This window comes from Drosophila pseudoobscura, chromosome 2 (assembly GCF_009870125.1).
Source record: "Drosophila pseudoobscura strain MV-25-SWS-2005 chromosome 2, UCI_Dpse_MV25, whole genome shotgun sequence".
NCBI lineage: Eukaryota > Metazoa > Arthropoda > Insecta > Diptera > Drosophilidae > Drosophila > Drosophila pseudoobscura.
The window spans coordinates 6,755,761-6,775,004 of record NC_046679.1 but is presented as its reverse complement, the minus strand read 5'-3'; the positions used below and the strand labels follow the sequence as shown (position 1 = coordinate 6,775,004).

At 46.8% G+C, this 19,244-nt stretch overlaps 3 protein-coding genes across 4 annotated transcripts in view; all 3 read left to right on the top strand.

Moving 5' to 3' along the window:
- The window catches only part of mAChR-B (muscarinic acetylcholine receptor), a 71,197-nt gene extending 59,212 nt beyond the window's left edge, over window positions 1-11,985 (top strand). For both annotated transcript variants that reach the window (XM_001358095.4, XM_033376630.1), the window contains exons 2-4: window positions 7,150-7,455; window positions 7,516-7,967; window positions 8,029-11,985. In XM_001358095.4, the coding sequence (XP_001358132.4) occupies window positions 7,352-7,455; window positions 7,516-7,967; window positions 8,029-10,604 (3,132 nt within the window). In that variant the 5' untranslated portion in view covers window positions 7,150-7,351 and the 3' untranslated portion in view covers window positions 10,605-11,985. The remainder of the gene's footprint in view (window positions 1-7,149; window positions 7,456-7,515; window positions 7,968-8,028) is intronic.
- A 151-nt stretch (window positions 11,986-12,136) lies between these two features.
- Window positions 12,137-14,512, top strand: LOC4800956 (fatty-acid amide hydrolase 2-B). The gene is made up of 6 exons (XM_001358099.4): window positions 12,137-12,522; window positions 12,607-12,832; window positions 12,888-13,399; window positions 13,457-13,582; window positions 13,641-13,913; window positions 13,983-14,512. The coding sequence occupies exons 1-6, from the start codon at window positions 12,352-12,354 to the stop codon at window positions 14,274-14,276; spliced, it is 1,602 nt and encodes a 533-aa protein (XP_001358136.3). The 5' UTR covers window positions 12,137-12,351; the 3' UTR covers window positions 14,277-14,512.
- A 2,371-nt stretch (window positions 14,513-16,883) lies between these two features.
- Window positions 16,884-19,002, top strand: LOC4800953 (fatty-acid amide hydrolase 2-A). Its single transcript, XM_001358098.4, has 4 exons — window positions 16,884-17,111; window positions 17,185-17,619; window positions 17,679-18,374; window positions 18,444-19,002. The coding sequence occupies exons 1-4, from the start codon at window positions 16,932-16,934 to the stop codon at window positions 18,732-18,734; spliced, it is 1,602 nt and encodes a 533-aa protein (XP_001358135.3). The 5' UTR covers window positions 16,884-16,931; the 3' UTR covers window positions 18,735-19,002.
- Window positions 19,003-19,244: the final 242 nt, after the last annotated feature.

The window sequence follows — 19,244 nt, the reverse complement described above, 5'->3', positions numbered from 1 at the left end:
TGGAGCCAACAGTTTATACACTCTTCAAATATATGTATCTGATGAATACAAAGATCTCGTGTCACGGTGGTACCTTCCTACCACTACCCACTGTTTTTAATCGCGATTGTGACTGTGAAAGGTTTTCACTCTAATTAAATGACACAAAAAACCAACATTCCCTTCGTTTCTTCGTCTTGCACTCGAGTACGAGCCAAACATTGATTATTCCGCTCATCCGAAAGTGCTGATCGGTGGACAAAGAGTGTACCCATGAGTCAGATGGTCAGGAAAGGTGCCACCACCAGCAACTCATACACCACCAGAACCATTGAATGGTTTGCTCATCGGCACGGATTCACGTAGCAGAAATAATTCACAGTACTGCGGCAAACGGGCTTTCCAGGGGAGCTAGTAACCAATCGAAGGTACGATTTAGAGATAATCAACAGTCTGAAAAGGCGAATTCCAAAGATCCAAGGCGAAACTGGGACTTCTCCCACTCGTTTTTGGAATCTGAAGACCTCAAATTTTAACTAGTTCTGGTCGCCGTCCCACCAACTGTAGCGCGGCCTGGGAGTCCCATCAGCTGGGCCTTATTCAGCCACGTGGCTGGGCATTCATAAATCTGTTGCATAAACTTTGGGCCGGAGCCGGAGCCGGGAGCCGGGAGCCAGGCACATTAACGTTGTTGCCCCATGAAAGATGCATGAGACGCACAACAATGGGGAGGCAGCACATCCTCTGCCTCCTCCACTGCCGCTCATCTGGGGCACCCCCCGGGAGAGGGAAAGGAGGCTCAAGCCCAGGCACTGACTCAGTGGCAATCCCGACGCTCGTTTCGTTTGCCCCGGCACGTCAACTATTTTATGCGATTATAATAAACTGAACTCTATAAAGTTGTCATATTCAATTCCCGGCCCATGCAACGGCATAAATTAGGCTTACGGCGGGGGCTCTGTGAGTGGGAGAGGACGACAGAGGTGCAGTTGCGTGCCACACAGCGCCACAGAGGACCCACACACACACACACACACACACACACACACACACTCGCTTTCACATCGATTGATCGATCGATGGATGCCGCATAAAAATGTCAGCACAATTAAGCTCATTGAATCAATTTACGCCTCAGCTGTTTGCCGCTTCAAAATGGTTGTCCAGCAGAGGCCCCTGAACGGAAAGTACGGGGAGGATGGGGTTGACGGCCGAGGGATGAGGGCTGAGGCATGCCACACGCAAAAATTTCTAAGGGCGATGGGCTTTGTCTGGGGTGGTGTGGTAAGCCTTTAAGACCTGTTAATTGAGTGCTTATCGATTAACAAAGCCTCAGTGTTAATTACACTAAGCAACAAAGACATTTCTGGAAATTAATTCTGATTAAATTTTAGGAACAATTTAAGAGTTCTGCACATACTCTGCTATAAATCTTTTAGAATTAAAAAACAAGAATTAATTAATCAAGCAATTTAGACACTTTTCATAGCTTAACCTGTTATTGTGCTACCATTATATGATCTCTCTCTCTGAAACTTCTCATCTTCTTCCTTTTTTTTACAACACTTTGATACTAAACTTTTGAATAGTTGTTTTGTCATTCCAAACAAACGCATTTGTCAGCTCTGAGCCGGAAAACCTGCTGACTAGTGCAGAAAGAGAGAGACGGAGAGGCAGAGGAGATTCCAGCAAGGACGAACCTAGCACGCAGAATTATGTAGTAGCACAAAATACGAGTAAACGTATATAAAAAAAGAACGACGCTTATAAAAGCATAAAATATGAGCACGTCTAGGAAAGGGCCAGGGCCAGGACCGGGGACCAGGGCCCGGGAGGCTGCCCCAGCAGGACAGCATAATTAAAGTCGTTGACAAGGCAGGAAGAACTTTAGACGTTGCGGACCCTCGCCCTCCCCCTCCCCCCCCCTTCCAGCAATCCACCTTATACCACGCTGCGGCTCTGCATGATTAATGGCATTAATAAATTCTACACGGTAATTGTGTATTCCGAAAATGCCTCATAAAAGTCAACATTCAACCGGGCAGCTGCACATTGCGCATACGCAGCGCTGGTTGGGGCACAGGTAAAACATTCAATTAGTGCGACAGGCCGTGGCCCGTACCCGGGCGGCAGCATCATCAAAAACGCATCAAGCTCATTAGGAGGAGGTTACACAGTAGGCGGCAGGTGAACGGGGGCATGACCAAGGAGGAGGCATTTGCTCTGTCATTTTATGGTTGCTGCTGCCACACGGAAGTAGCCTGCTGCCACTGTTGCCACTGACACTGGCAGTGTCTTTGCTAGCGCTGCCGTTGCCGTTGCCTTTTGCCTGTGCCTTTTGTTTAAATTCCGTTTCGTTTTTCGCATGAAATGAGCTCTAAATGACAGAGAAAGGCAGGCTGGCACAAGGACAGGCAAATGCGACAAACTGTGCCAAGCAATTTTCAGCTCGAATCGTTGTGAGTGCCTCTCTGTGTGTGTGTGTGTGTGTGTGTGTGTGTGGGGTCTCTATGTGTGGGGCAATTTGTTGCAAGTGTCGCCTCAAACGCATTTTGCAGTTGTTGCATTAAGCCAGAAGGCAACGCCTAACGATTACGGTATTATCATTGTCATAATCATAAAAACATATTGCAATGGGGCAAATTGAAGGAGAGGAAACAGAAATGAATATTAACCCAGTTGCTCAGTCAGAAAAGCCGCCACTGAGTCGACCTCTGAATACTCTCTCTCTCTCTGCAGTACCTTAAGAACCTTCTCTGAGCGTCCTTCTCCCGCTTAGCAGCTGTCAACGGCAATGAAATTCTTTTGTTCCGCATTCCACGAAGTTGTCAGCAAAACGAGCGGGCGGAAGGGGGCTCTAGGTACATAGTTGTATAATAGCGGAGTCCTAGAGCATAATCAACTTGTAAAACTTTTAATTACAAAACCCAGGGCCGCACTTCAGTTTTCCACTTCTCCACCGTAGCCACTTCTCGGGATGGAGCTTCTGTTTAATTCATCTAGATGAACGTTTCGCTTCTTTTTCGACTCCCAAGGAACTACTTGGCTCGCGCATTTTAATCAAAGTAAAATTTTAAATAAATATTAGGGACGCGCCCGACGTGATGAATAATTTTTGGGGGCCGCCGATTGTCTGCCGTCTCGCATGGGCAATTTCAATTTCAGCGACACAAAGTCGGAGTCAGTTCGGAGCTGGGACAGCCCCAGCAATGGGGCAGCGCAATGGCTGCATCAGACTTGTCCTTGACACGCCTGCTGCATGCCAAATGAAGGTTGGTGGCTGGTGGAAGACACCAAAAGACCGCAAATCGTTACCAGATACTGTTGCGCGTTTACTTTGCTCCTCGGCACTCACACAGGTACACACACACACACACACACAGAGGCATGTATGAGTGTGCCGTGCACATGCAAATTTAACGAGAGCGCCAATGGCAAAAATTTCGCCCCAGGCCACTTAGCGTTGTCTTTTGTGGGCACCCACCACCCACCACCCATGCCACATGCCGCATGCGGCATGCTACAAACTCGGTACACACATGTAGACAGCCTCGTTTATTGCTGTGCAATCTGTTGTTGCTTTTATATCCGGCAGCCAGATAGCAAAAGCATAAAAAAAGCCACCAGGACCACAGCATCAACAAAATGCTAAACGACACTTGGTACGTGAAGTGTCGGAATGTGCCTCTGGAAGCCGGCAGCAAACTCTCACAACTCGCCGCTCGATTTGCTGTATGAGAGCAAACATCTTGGCATTAGACGGCAGGACTCAGTGCATCTTCCCGAAGAGTGCAGTAAGCCAAGAAGATTGTGCGCTTAGCCGGTTTTAATGAGAAGCGCAGAGAAAGGCTTAACCAAAGCGGAAGTCTCCTTGAAAATGTCTTCCATTATAAGCGCTGAGAGTGGGGGCTTTTTGATGTGGTGCCTGTGCTTCTTACAACTTAATACTCGTCGAGCCAGATAAGAAAGTATCCCCCCTAATTGGATGAAAATATCGCTTGAATGAGGCACTCATGAAATGAAAATATGGGAAAATAGGTTGCGTAGCGAATGAGTAACACCCTGAAAAATAAAGCCTCTCTTAAAGGCAACCTCAATGTTTTGTAATTAAAACTTGCACAAGTTGATTATGTAGTACTCCCCGGGTCCCTCTGGTCTTTGTCCATTAGATGGAATGCTGTCAAATTCATATTCTGCCGCACAAAAGAATGCCATTGCCGTTGACAGTCTGTGACGCTCTAGAATGCCAGGAAAAATCAGACAAACCCAGGCATACCTTGACTAAGGGACGATGGGGATGTGGTTGTGGCTGCTCCTACTCCTCCTCCTCCTCCTGCTGCTGGTCCGGGGTGTGGATTGTGTGTGTGTGTGGGGGAGTCAAAGCTTTGGTGATGCGGATATTAGCGCATGATTGAAAACCGTCAACCAGATATTGCTGGGTCTTTGTGCCAGGGCCATGGGGCAATTAACCGAGACCCCACGATCGGATCAGCTTTGGGGGGACGGGACCCCCATGCCGGAGGATAGGTGCTCGAATCACGAGTGCCAATCAAATTTGCATTTGGCCTGGGCAAAGGAAAAGGATTGCCTGTCCCGACTTTCTATTATTTTTTCTGATGAATTTCGTAGCCCTTTTGTTGGCTTGATTAAATTACTTTTCATTATTTGCCAAATAAAAGCACCGAAAGGTAAGGCGCACCAGAGAGCGAGCACTCCATAAGGCAGCAGAGGGTGTGGGATCAGAGACAGGAGCTGGAGGCAAGGACAACGGCTGGCTTCCACATTTAATAAGTTTATTAAAAGCAAAAAAGCAACAATGGCACAGGAAAAGCGGGTTATTATGGCAACAAGCGAAAGGAGAAAAATGAAATTCTTATCTACTTGAGGGGGGATAACCGTGGATGGGCAGGGGTGGTTTGGAGACTCAAAATCACAATCCCCTTTTTATCTCTCTCTCTCCCCCACCGAAGCACACCTGGCTATGAGCGACATAATTGCTGATTTAAGGCGCTGCCTTGGTGGGGCAATACCCCACTGTGTCGACCCACGCCCACCCATTGAGGCGAGCACATTGCTTACATATTTCACTTTCAGCGCAAACGCCAGGAATGCCGACAACTTTGAGGCAGAGCAAACAAAAACTGTGCTACGCCACAAAGCAAAAGGCATGCCACACAGCCCACCCACCCTGCCTGGCTGTCTTGTGTCCTCCGTGTGGCAGTTTCGCTACTGCTTTAAGCCCAGGTCTGTCACATGGCCATGATGGAGGCCAGAATGCAGCAGCCATGCGACAGCTCAATGTTTCCCCTCCATCCAAGTCCACGCTTTGATCTACCTGCTGCTGCCGTGCGGTCATCTCTGGCTTCCGAGGAACAGCAACGGGGGCAAGCCGCCAGCATGGTGGTCAGCTAGACAAAGGCTTAAGGCCCTTAAGAGGGATTATTACTTCACAAGAATGTTGTTTCAGTGCGGTGCAGACTCCCAGGTGTATCCTCTTACAAGACAGTTATGGCAGATGTGGAAGCATAAAGGCGAGATGAAGCGATTGCAAGACAACAGGGAAATAATCGAACACTTATTGGACAACATTCAATAATGTATGGAGTTCCAGGGTTGTTATGGTTGTTAGAATGTCGATCAAATCAGTATCGTTCTCTCTTAGTCATTCTTTTAATGTATGTAGATGGAAATCCAATTGAATGAGTAATCAACAAAGTTTTATTTTCAAAATTGAGTTATTCTTGGTAAGCCAGAGCCAAAAATAAATCAAATCCATATCTAAATATACCGCCCATCAGGGGGAAAGCTATCCAATTTGAAAGGCTACCATCTACACCTTTGGCTCGCCGCTTGAAAGCCTTTTTGATAGGCTTTATGGGAATATCAACCCACTTCAATATTTTGGGCACTTTCTGGTGAGAATTTCACGCAATCAAAGCGCTTAACCCGCACACACAGGCACACACCCGGCATAGCCCTCAATTAGCATAGAAATTGGGGACTTGGTTTGATTTGGGTTTGGGAAGGACTTGAGAAGGATGGTGGCCAAGGAAGGGGATGAGCAGCCCAAGGCCTGACAGCTGTCACCCAAGGATTGTCGCATGTGTTGACGGATTAAGGAAACAGCAACGGAGAACAACGGAGTGCATCCCTCCTGAGTGCAGAATAAGGACAGCTCAATGGCAATGTTTTGGGAATTAAATGAAAACAAATTGTCCCTCCTAATTCCATTTCCACTCAATCAACGTGATTTAAGGGCTTCCTAAGGGCATGCAACACTTGCAACAACGGCTAACTCGATTGTCTCTGGTGTAATTTTGCCTGCAAAAGAAAGCGAGCGGCGAGTGGCTGGATGTGGATGCTTCTGTCGAAGTTTGTCCTCCTATCGATTTGTTTGAAATTATATTTGGAAACTTGAAAACTCAATTTTACGCTGCCGCTGCCCCCCCAGCACCCTCCAGTTCCCACTCTGGGTCTTCTAACGTTGTTTGTAGCAACAATAACACGAAACAACTTTAGTGAGTTCCTTGGGCCAAATGCAACAGTCAAGAAGTTGGACGGACGGACGGACGGAGGGACATTCTGGCCGGAGTGACCTCAGCGGAAGAAAGTTTTCGTTTCCTGTGAATATTTAGACTTAAATAAACGACAGCAAAGAAAAGATGGCAATGCCAGATCGAAGCTTCAGATACCCTAACAGATAGATGGAAAACCATGTTTATTGCAGAGGGTTTCGGGCAGAAAAGGATGGTATATTGTGGGGGCTTTGTAGTCCGTATTCGGGGTACAGAAAACTGCTATACCCTCTGTGAGTGCATCAAAAATATCAAAGTGTAATCACAGAATACATGGAAAGAGCGAGAGCCAGAGACAGAGGCAGAGAATGAAATGGTAGGAAGGGTACTTGAAAATCAAGTAGCTGAAGTGGAGCATAAGCAAATCATGCCGTAACATAATGAGGCCGACGAGGATGGCGGCCAGGTAAGTGGCAGGCCGTCCGTAGGGGAGACAGGAAGCAACTGCCACAAGCAAATTGCATTGGTTGCCAGCCGACCGACCTAGCGCCGGTTGCCAGTTAACGGTTGCGAAATTAGTTTAAACTTAGCGGAAGCAAAGATGGGTACCGAGACCGAGACCGAGACCAAGACCTGCTTTTGTTGCCTCTTACAGATGCTGCACCTGCTGCCGATTGGAGACAAGTCGTGGGAGTCCGAGGAGGCAATGTAAGCATTCCAAGAGCCAGTGACGACAGCACATTACGGAGGAATTACTTGAAATTCCCATCGAGAGCACATAGGATCTTGGAGGGAGGAGTGCGCCGCGTGGAGTGGGGGACTGAAGAGCGGAGCGGAGAGGGGAGCGGAGAGTGGAAATGCGCTCTCTAAACAAGTCGGTGGGCCTTCAGGGCGGAGAGGACGAGCTGGGCAATGCCACGGACTCCATATACACCATCAAATCCAAATGGATCACCGACTGGTAAGTCTCCAAGCCCTGATTGCACACCCCTCTTCCAATGTCACCATTTTGTTAACGCAGGAGCCTGAACAAGGAGCGCGATAAGCTGTGCAGCATCCTGTTCAAGCGGGTCCTAGACCATGCCGAGTGCAAGCGCCTCCTGGAGGCCACCAAGATCTATGGCGAGAGCACTGACTTCAGTTCGTGGTCGGCCAACGAGCAGCTGCAGTGGTATCGAAACTTCGATGTCAACGACACGAGCACCCTGGGCCTGAAGAACCACTCGGCGGGGAGTGGCACTGCCACGGACACCGACACGGACACGGACCTGAGCTCGGACAATGTCCTGGTGCCCGTGCTGCCGCCGTTCGCCCTCTGGCAGACGATCTTCATTGCCATCTGTCTGGCCATTTGCATCATTCTCACTGTGGGCGGCAACATCCTCGTCCTGCTGGCCTTCATCGTGGACAGGAATATCCGGCAGCCGAGTAACTACTTCATTGCCTCGCTGGCCGCCACGGATATGCTGATAGGTAAGGGCTCTCAAGGATATGGTTTTCGGAAGATCATTCGGTTTCTCTCATCCATCCACAGGAACCGTTTCGATGCCATTCTATACGATCTATGTGCTGAAGGGCTACTGGGACCTGGGGCCAGTGCTCTGCGATCTGTGGCTGTCGGTGGACTACACGGTATGCCTGGTGTCCCAGTACACAGTGCTGCTGATCACCATCGATCGGTACTGTTCGGTGAAGATTGCGGCCAAGTACCGCAGCTGGCGGACCAGGACTCGTGTGATTTACATGGTGACTATCACGTGGATTATCCCGGCCCTTCTGTTCTTCATCTCGATCTTTGGTTGGGAGCACTTTACGGGTAAGCGCGACCTGTTGCCGGGCCAGTGTGCAGTGCAGTTCCTCAAGGACCCCATCTTCAACACGGCCCTGATCATTGGCTACTACTGGACCACGCTGATTGTGCTCTTCGTCCTGTACGCGGGCATCTACAAAACGGCCTACGACATGCAGAAACGGAGCGAGGCCAAGCAGCGCAAGATGCAGTCCATGGTGGCGCTCAGTGCCGGGGCCATGTCCGGAATGGCAGGACATGCGGCCGGCATCGGAGTCATCGAGGAGAAGATACTGAAGACAAAGGTGGAGCTGGCCGGCGGTCAGACGGATCTGGACAGTGCCAGTGCCGCCTGTACGACGGTCATCAAGCGTCTGAGCGGCTCCGGTCAGTCCAATCCTCTGGCCCAGGCCGCCGAGGAGGTGGAAAATATGACCCCGGAGCAGCGTCGCGCGTCTGCGGCCAAGATCGAGGAGGCGCGCAAGCGCGATGCGGTGGAGGCGGAGAAGAGCGAACGTTCCAGCAGCCCGGCCTTCGACTCGGACGAGGAGTCGTCGGTGAACCAGGCCCAGCAGCTGATCACCCAGCAGAAGCTGAGCAACATGCGCAAGCGATCCTCCATCGGGCTGGTGTTCGGTGCCCAGGCCGCCCTGCTGGCCACCCGCGGCAAAGGTAACTTGCAAAAGAGCACCACCAACTCCAAGTCCATCGAGGCCATGCACTCCATGGGCGGTGGGCGATCGCCATCGCATCACCACCCGCATCACCACCACCCGACACACCAAACGAGTCTGCAGCGGGCCCAGAGCAAGGAAGAGGTGGGCATTGCTCGCCTTCATCATCAGCACCAGCAGCACCACAGCCACAGCCAGAACCCGAACCAGAACCAGAACCAGAACCAGCACCACCAACTGGACCGACCCCCCAAGCGCACCTCCTGCTCCACTCTCTCCCAGATAGCGGAGCATGATCGCCTCATTGACTTCCAGGCCCAGGCCCAGGCCCCCGCTCAGTTCACCAACGATCCCCTGTCGCCCGTCGACCTGGCCCCCATTGAAGTGCCCAGCGAAGAGGTGCATCAGGGTCTGGTGCAGGCGATCTTGCCACCGCCTGATGCCTTCCAGTGTCCCACTCCCCTGTCTGATGACTACTCGGATCGTCCGTTTGGCAATAGCTCGGGGAACAGCGAGCTGGCCATGACCTATGACCTCATGACCAACAACTCCGAGCTGCGCTACATGGACGAGAGCTCTGCCATGCTGGCCACCATCACCACCACCAACAACACCTCCCCCAACGACACCATCAGCTGCTCCGTGAGACCAACGAATCCCGCCCTCCCACCGCCGCCACCTGCACGCAAGCATCCCCCAAAGGCTGATAACTCAACCAGCCAAAACCATAACCAAAATCAGAACCAGAACAAGAACCAGAGTCCCAGCCAAAGCCAAAGCCTCAACCTAAGCCTAAGCCTGAACCACAGCCAGAACCAGAGTCAAAGTCAGGAGGCAGTTGCCATTGAAAAACGTCTTCTCGTCTCGTACACAGGCATCGAAGACTTTGCGAAAGTGCGGCGGGAGAGCTGCATCGAGGCCATCTGCCTGCTGGACGTGCCCAGTGGCAAGCTTCTGGCGGATTGTCCGCATCGGAGGGCCTCCAGTCCCATGGAGACGAGCAGCAAAGATGCCATACTGTACTCGCCCATGCCGCCGGTTTCACCCAAGGTGAAGACCCAGCAGGCGCTGGCGACGGCGACGGGGACACCAACTCAGACTGCGGCCCCTCCTCCGGCCTTGGAGCGCATCGAGGAGCGTGAGACCTCCGACAGTAACACCAACAAGATGCCCTCCACCTCGGGCACCACCAGCAGCTCTGGCGGGGGTGGATTGGCTGGCGGCAGCAGACGAGATCGGGAGGAGGAGTCACAGCAGAAGACGGACGGCATCTCGAATCGCGGCTCCAGCAAGCGGGCCTTCATCCACTCGATTGGCAAGCACTTCAAGAGCAAGAAGGCCCTACCCTTGGCGCTAGGTGGAGGCGGTAGACAGAAGTCCAAGTCCGAGAATCGTGCCCGCAAAGCGTTCCGCACGATCTCGTTCATCTTGGGCTGTTTTGTGGCCTGTTGGACGCCCTACCATGTGTTGGCCCTGGTCGAGGGATTCTGCCGGAATCCGCCGTGCACCAACGAGCATCTGTACATGTTCTCGTATTTCCTGTGCTATGCCAACAGTCCGATGAACCCCTTCTGCTACGCCCTGGCCAACCAGCAGTTCAAGAAGACCTTTACACGCATCCTCAAGGGGGATCTGCACATGACCTAAGATGGGATAATCCCACATCCACATCCAATAATATGGTGAATCCACAGTATATATTCCAGGATCGGTTTGGCATTGCACTTCCCGTAAAGAGAAGACGGCCCAAAGCTCTCGTGAGCCCCGAGAGTTTTGAGCCCGAACCCCTGAGCCGATACCCGAAAACCTCCCTAGGCCTATAAGATTTCTGTGTGCACGGGAAGTGCTCCGCTAAACCGGAATTTCCTGGATCCAATCAGACTGTGAACAACCGAAAATAAGTAGAAATATTAGAAAGAAAGACACTAATTGAATTATAAATTTAAACAGTGTTTTAGAAATGGAAAGAAAGCGAAGAAAGTTATCTGTAAGTAGCCAAAGGTGTGTGCTAGTTAGAATTGGGGGGGTCAGATATTTTCGGGGGGAAGGTATAGATCTAGGTCTAGGGTGGCACTAAGCTCGGGGCGAAATGTTTTAGACAATAAATATTTTAATGCTAAACCATACCATATAGAACTACAACAAATATATACATAATAATAATAATTATAATAATAGTAATAATAATATTATACAGAACACACGAGACTAGAACCCACAAACATGATTACAGACACATATCCCCCTCCTCAGATACAAATCTACAGAAAATATCAATGATAATCAGACATATGAATGATGTAACCAAGAAACCAAATAAAGTAGAGAGAAAGATGAAGAATTTAGCCTTAAAAGGGTTCTGTAACTTTGAATCCCAAAACGGTAATGCTTCGAAGACAAATTCCCTAGACTAACCACAGTTTTATGTTGTTTATAAATTCCTTTACTACCAGCAGTTTTCTACAGCTTAACGAAGCATTGCCGTTCTAGGATTAAATGTATCGATGTCATGTTCAGTGTTCTATGGAGAAAGATAGTACGAGCAAACATAACCACGTAATTGTCTATTGAAATATGCTAAGCAAGTTTCCCAGATCGGCCAGAGAATGATACATACATACCTATATCTATCATACATATACATATACATATATAGCTGCATACATACATATACCTAAGCATACATACATAGATGTCAATTTTGGAGCAATGCCAAGAAGAACAAGATATATTCATATACGTATAGACGTCTCTTTCGCGCCTTTACCAAGTTGCCTAACTGAGTTAACTCTCATTCTACGAATCATTCGCTGTCTCTCCTACAACTGTACTGTCTCCAAGTACCCTGTTATTTGTTATGATCGGGTTTATAGCCGTTTCGACTTACGTTTTGTTTAAAGAGTAGTTAATGTGCTAACAGTTTTTGCATTTGTTGAACTTTCCTTTAGCACGTAAGTGATAAGTGTAACAATAACTAAATGATTACTAATAAACATACAGAAATAAATGCATCTTTCATGACAAACCCGTCCTCGCGATTATTCATTTGGGAAATGATTCACTTCATTCATTCATTCCTCTGCATTTCTCTCCAGCCCTGTTATGTTTTTCGAGTGAGTGCTGGAAAATGCCTGCTACTCTGAAACTAAACTCAAATTCAAATTCAGACAATGAAACAATGAAATTCGTTTCATTTTGAATCGACACGCGTAGTCCGCGATCCGTAGTCAATGCGTTCGGTGGTGTTCCAGAGCCGATCAAGCAGCCCCTACTCCACGTCCAGCTAGTCCACTTCCGTCACACCGTTCAAAGTTCTTCCGATTTGAATTCAGGCCACCTTCGGTGACCCCAGACCGTTCTCCCCCCTTCGTGTACATCAGAGTAATCGCTTGACATGGAGATCATCCTGCGACTGCTGGCCTTTGCGCTGAATGCCTTCGGCATGTTGGTGAACAAAATTCTGGATCTGGTGATGGTCCGCAGGCCTCCCAACTGTCCGCCCATCAGTGATCCCCTGCTGAACAGATCCGTCGTTGAGCTGGCCACTCAATTGCGTCGCGGCGAGGTTAGTCTCTGCTCCAATCGATCCGAACGTCATGCCCTGCAATCGCCACATTTGCATGCATTTGCATGTCATTTTCATCCCCAGATTAGTTCGGTTCAGTTGGTCAGTGCGTACATCGCACGTGTCCGTGAAGTGAATCCCTCCCTGAATGCCGTGGTCGATGAGCGCTTCAAGGCGGCCCTGACTGACGCACGGCTCGCCGATGACTTCATAGCCCGTGCCAGCACAGAGTTCGATCGGGTGGCCCTGTACACGCGATACCCGATCCTGGGTATCCCATTCACCGTCAAGGAATCGTGCGGCGTTAAGGGTAATCATTAAGGTAGGTTTGAAACCATTCCCAGCTGATTTCCCTATGCTTTTAGGCCTGTCCTATTCCGTGGGCAGCATTATCCGCAAGGACATGAAGGCCGCCAAGGATGGAGATGTGGTGGAGCTCCTCCGAGCCGCGGGCGGCATTCCGCTGCTCGTCTCCGCCACTCCCGAGTTCTGCATGAGCTTCGAGACGAGCACCGTGATCAATGGGCGCTGTCTGAATCCCTACGACATGCGTCGGACTTCGGCGGGCTCCTCCGGAGGCGAGGGAACGCTCAATGGCTGCGGTGCCACCACCTTTGGCGTTGGCTCTGACATTAGTGGCTCCATCCGCTTGCCCGCGTTGTTCTGTGGAGTTTTCGGGCACAAGCCGACGGGGGGCCTGACATCGGTCAAGGGTCACTTCCCCTACTCGCTGACGGACAAGAGTTTCCCGGACATGCTGCAGATTGGACCCATCACACGCTTTGCCCGCGACATGCCGCTGCTCCTCGAGATCATGGCGGGAGACAACAAGCACAAGCTGAAGATGGAAGAAACCGTGCCCCTCAAGGATATAAAGGTTATGTCTCACCAGCTAAGATCAAAGACATCTCTCTGATAGTCTTCTACTTCTTAGATCTACTATTCTTATGGCTATTCCGGCCTGAACTCTTTCACCCATCCCGTGGTGGACTTTGAGATCAAGATGGCCGTCACGAAAGCAGTGAAATGCTTTGAGAAAGCTGGCATCAACGCCAAAAAGGTCACCAAACTTCCAAACAGGTTATCGCCTTGATCTAATCTATAAATTACCCCAACAGATGGACTTCAGTTTCCTGAGTAACTCCTTGGAGATTGCCTTGGTGTCTCTGGTGGATCTGAAGGGCTTGCCCAGCATTGTGACACAGCGACCCGATCGTCCGCCCTCCATGCGCCTTTTGATCATGGAGTTCATGAACAGCCTCATCGGGCACTCGCTGTTCACCAAGGAGGCAATGTTCCTGGAGTTGATGCAACGCTTCAATGGACTGATGGCCTCTGGGAACATGCAAGAATACCGCGATGAAGTGAAAAAGATCAAAGAACACATAATTGTAAGTTGAAGTGAATCGAAACCATCCAAAATGTCCCTATACGATGGCTTGTGCACAAATCTTTCACAGCAACTTTTGGGCGATCGCGGTGTCCTGCTGCTGCCGACCTTCCACACGAGCGCGCTCTGCTTCCACACCTCCGTTCTGAATACGACGGGCATCGACAACATGTTGCTCTTCAATATCCTGGGTCTGCCGGCCACCCATGTGCCAATGGGCCTTAACCAGCGCGGCATGCCAATTGGCATCCAGGTGGTGGCGGCTCCCTACCAGGACAAGCTCTGTCTGCAGATTGCCGCCGAGCTTGAGGCCGTCTTCGAGGGCTGGGTGCCCCCAGTGCCGCACGCAATTAATTCTAAGTGAAATTTCCAGTTAAGTTAAGGTTTGTGGTTTAGTTCATTTGATTGTTTAAAAGTTCAATGACGGATTGTTTAATATATTCGTACTCGAGCGGCCAGACGGCACTTGAAGTCGAAATGGTAATTGCTATCATTATCATTATCTTAACGATCTACCATCATATAATTCATCACAATCATACGATTATAATTATTGCAACGAAATAAAAGACAAATTATGACCTTTTTTCATTATTCTAATCGCTTCTGGTGTAATAAAAGTTAAGAGATATACCGTAAGCCAAGGTTAGGACAATTTTCTGGACTTTTCTTTAGATATTTGAGGAAAAACTTTTATCAAAAACCATCTTTTTTGCGGATATTATAGATAAAAGATGTCCACCATGCTAAAAAGCATTTAAATATATTCATTTCTGAATAACTATTATTATAACTATTATTCTTGATTTTTATTGAATAACTATTATTATAATTGTTATGGATAACTATTATTATAATTGTTATGGATAACTATTATTATAATTGTTATGAATAACTATTATTATAATTGTTATGAATAACTATTATTATAATTGTTATGAATAACTATTATTATAATTGTTATTCTTGATTTTTATTGAATAACTATTATTATAATTGTTATTCTTGATTTTTATTGAATAACTATTATTATAATTGTTATGGATAACTATTATTATAATTGTTATTCTTGATTTTTATTGAATAACTATTATTATAATTGTTATGAATAACTATTATTATAATTGTTATTCTTGATTTTTATTGAATAACTATTATTATAATTGTTATTCTTGATTTTTATTGAATAACTATTATTTTAATTGTTATGGATAACTATTATTATAATTGTTATGGATAACTATTATTATAATTGTTATGGATAACTATTATTATAATTGTTATTCTTGATTTTTATTGAATAACTATTATTATAATTGTTATTCTTGATTTTTATTGAATAACTATTATTATAATTGTTATTCTTGATTTTTATTGAATAACTATTATTTTAATTGTTATGGATAACTATTATTATAATTGTTATGGATAACTATTATTATAATTGTTATGGATAACTATTATTATAATTGTTATTCTTGATTTTTATTGAATAACTATTATTATAATTGTTATTCTTGATTTTTATTGAATAACTATTATTTTAATTGTTATGGATAACTATTATTATAATTGTTATGGATAACTATTATTATAATTGTTATGGATAACTATTATTATAATTGTTATTCTTGATTTTTATTGAATAACTATTATTTTGATTGTTATGGATAACTATTATTTTAATTGTTATGGATAACTATTATTATAATTGTTATGGATAACTATTATTATAATTGTTATGGATAACTATTATTATAATTGTTATTCTTGATTTTTATTGAATAACTATTATTATAATTGTTATTCTTGATTTTTATTGAATAACTATTATTTTAATTGTTATGGATAACTATTATTATAATTGTTATGGATAACTATTATTATAATTGTTATGGATAACTATTATTATAATTGTTATGGATAACTATTATTATAATTGTTATGGATAACTATTATTATAATTGTATTTCTTGATTTTTATTGAATAACTATTATTTTAATTGTTATGGATAACTATTATTTTAATTGTTATGGATAACTATTATTATAATTGTTATTCTTGATTTTTATTGAATAACTATTATTATAATTGTTATTCTTGATTTTTATTGAATAACTATTATTATAATTGTTATTCTTGATTTTTATTGAATAATTATATAGATATAAGATATAGAAGATATAGTCATCCTCTACGATTCTGCGTTTTCTGTTTTCTCGTATTTTTGAAATTGTAGATGCTGCAGATTTTCGCCCTTTTTGGGGGCGGCATTGGGCGGGGCAAGTTTTGAAATACTTGTAACAGTGACATATCACAGAAGTCTGAATATGAAATGTCGTTGCTCTAGCTCTTGTAGTCTTTGAGCACTAGGCGCTGATAGGGACGGACAGACGGACAGACAGACAGGGCTCAATGGACTCGGTTATTAATGCTGATATATATACTTTATGGGGTCGGAAACGATTCCTTCTGGACGTTACACAAATCCATTTTCACCACAAATCTAATATACCCCAATTAATTATCATAATAATTATTTGATGCCACTTAAGGAGGGAGACAAAGGGAGGTAATAGCTTTCAGCAATCAGATCAGCGTACAATGCACGCACCTGCCAGCTGATTCTGCCTGAAAAAAGCTTTCAGATCAGTTAAGCTTTCAGCTACAGTGTACGCGAGCCCTTATTATTATACACTTCTTAACACATAGATTACACGAATTCGTATTCGTGACAGCTGGAAGCCGTGAGAGGTATTTTAGTAAACACAAGCCCACTCTCGCTCGCGTTTACCGCTTGCTTGTGATCGCTCTTACTCCCTCTCTTCCTGCCAATCTGTTTCTACCTTTGTTGTTCATCTCTCTCTTCTGTTTCTGCTTTTACTGCTGCCTCTGCTGACTATACATATACATACATATATGTGCTGTGTATGTGCTATACACGTTTTACACCGGAAAGTTTTGTGAATTCTCTTCCCCATATAATACCTCTTCATTCGCCATCGCGTGCGGGCTGAAATGGAATTATTTCTGCGTTTAATTGTGATTGCCGTTAAGGCAATCGCCCTGATAGTCGGACCGCTGCTGGACAGATTCTGGTACCCGCCGAAAGCACAAGAAACCCTGTTGCCGCCCATAAGGAATCGCCTGCTTACGCTGAGCGTCCAGGAGCTGCGCAAACGTCTGCGTACGCGACAGGTGAGAGTCGATATGAAGGAAGAGAAATACAAATCCATATTTTGGTTCGACTGCTAATCTATTGCTACTTTAGTTGACTTCCGTGGAACTCGTTAAGGCCTACATAGAACGGATAGAGGCGGTCAATCCTCATTTGAATGCTTTGGTCGAGTCTCGTTTTCCCGAAGCTCTGCAGGAAGCAGCGTCGGCTGATGACCTCATAGCCCGTTCGAACGATGTGGAGAAGCTGTTCAAAGATCGCCCCCTCCTGGGACTTCCCCTAACAGTGAAAGAATCTTGTGCCCTGGGCGGCATGACCTTTGCCGTGGGAAGTTTGGCCAGAAGGAATGTGAAAGCGCAGGACGATGGCGTCGCCGTGAAGCGCATTCGTTCTGCGGGAGCCATTCCATTGCTGGTCTCTGCCACGCCCGAGTACTGCTTCAGCATTGAGACGGACACCTTGCTCAATGGCCGCTGCCTCAATCCGTACGACTTTGAGCGCACACCCGGTGGCAGTTCTGGAGGTGAGGTGAGTAGTAACATTCCCCTCAACCCTATGTTGCGATGAACGAAAGAGTTTCCTTTCAGGGCTCCTTAAATGCCGCTGGCGCCTCCCTCTTCGGCATCGGCTCAGACATTGGCGGCTCCATTCGCATCCCGAGTCTATACTGCGGCATCTTTGGCCACAAGCCGTCCGGCGGAGTGGTATCCGTGGGCGGTCATTTCCCCAACTCGATCGCCGAGGATTTTGAGCAATATCTGGTGGAGGGACCCATCAGTCGCTTCGCCGTGGATCTACCTGATCTCCTCGAGGTGATGGCTGGCAGCGAGAAGGCAGCCACACTGCGCTTGAGGGAACCCTTCCAGTTAAGCCAACTGAAGATCCACTATGCCATGGGGTTCGAGGGCATCAACGGATGGATGCATCAGTCGGTGGAGGGGGAGATCCAAAACGCAATTCGCAAGGCTGTGGTGCACTTGAAAGCCCTCGGCCTGGATGTGCAACGCGCCAAGCTTCCAAACCTCGGCAACTCCATGGAGATGGCCCTGGCCGGGATTGCAGGCATGCACCAGATGGACTACCTGCTGGAGGCCGAGCCAACGGAGGGGTCGGGCAAAGTGCGCGAGACTCTGGGCGAACTGTTTCGCAGCATCCGCGGTCAGTCGAGTTACACAACCAACGCCCTGATCTTTGAGCTTATGCGCCGCTGCCAGGCGTTTGTGGGAAGACCTCAAATGGAACAATACCATGCGGAGTCCAGGGCGCTCATTGGAGAGTTCAGTGTAAGTGGCCAATTAGCGTGCACGCAATCTCCGATGATGTCTAATGCCAATTTGTATTCCAACATACAGACATTTCTAGGGGAGAACGGGGTTCTCCTATTCCCCACCATGAGCTCGCCGGCCGCCAGGCACAAGTGGACGGTTTTGCCGTTGTGGGGCATCGACTACACCCTGATCTTCAACGTTCTCGGCCTGCCGGTCACGCATGTGCCAGTCGGAGTTAATAAACAGGGCCTGCCTATAGGATTCTCCGTAATTGCGGCGCCCCATCAGGATCGCTTGTGTCTGCACCTGGCCGTGGAATTGGAGAGGGCCTTTGGCGGTTGGCAGCCACCCACTCCACACGAGTTTGATGATTAAATGAACGTTGAGAAAGACCTCTTTGAATATCCATCGAAACACAGTTTCTGTCCCAATGGTGGATGAAATTAAACCAATAGCAATATATGCTGGAATATGGCATCTTCTCGTATTCCTGGGATCTCGCGTTATCAGGATATTTAGAGAGCCACATGGCTGTAATATGAAACAGGCAGGTAAAAAAAACGCAAAAGTAAAATACATAATTCCAGTTACAACCAGTTAAAACTATTAAATAAACTGAACAATAAAACATAGAGTACAGGGACGACTTTTCCTTAGGCGTTGCCAGTATAAAGAAAACGGGTTCTATCGATTGAGACTTGAGTTAAGAGTTGAGATTGCCACTGCACTGGTGAATAAAAAGTAAATAAAAATTTCCCGCTAATTTGGTCGCAGGAATCAGCTGACTAATCAACTGACTTTGAAGCTTGATCAGAATGACAGGGTTGCATTTTTAGCAACAAAATGTATCGATTTTTTATATAGGGATTCTTCTTTCAATATATA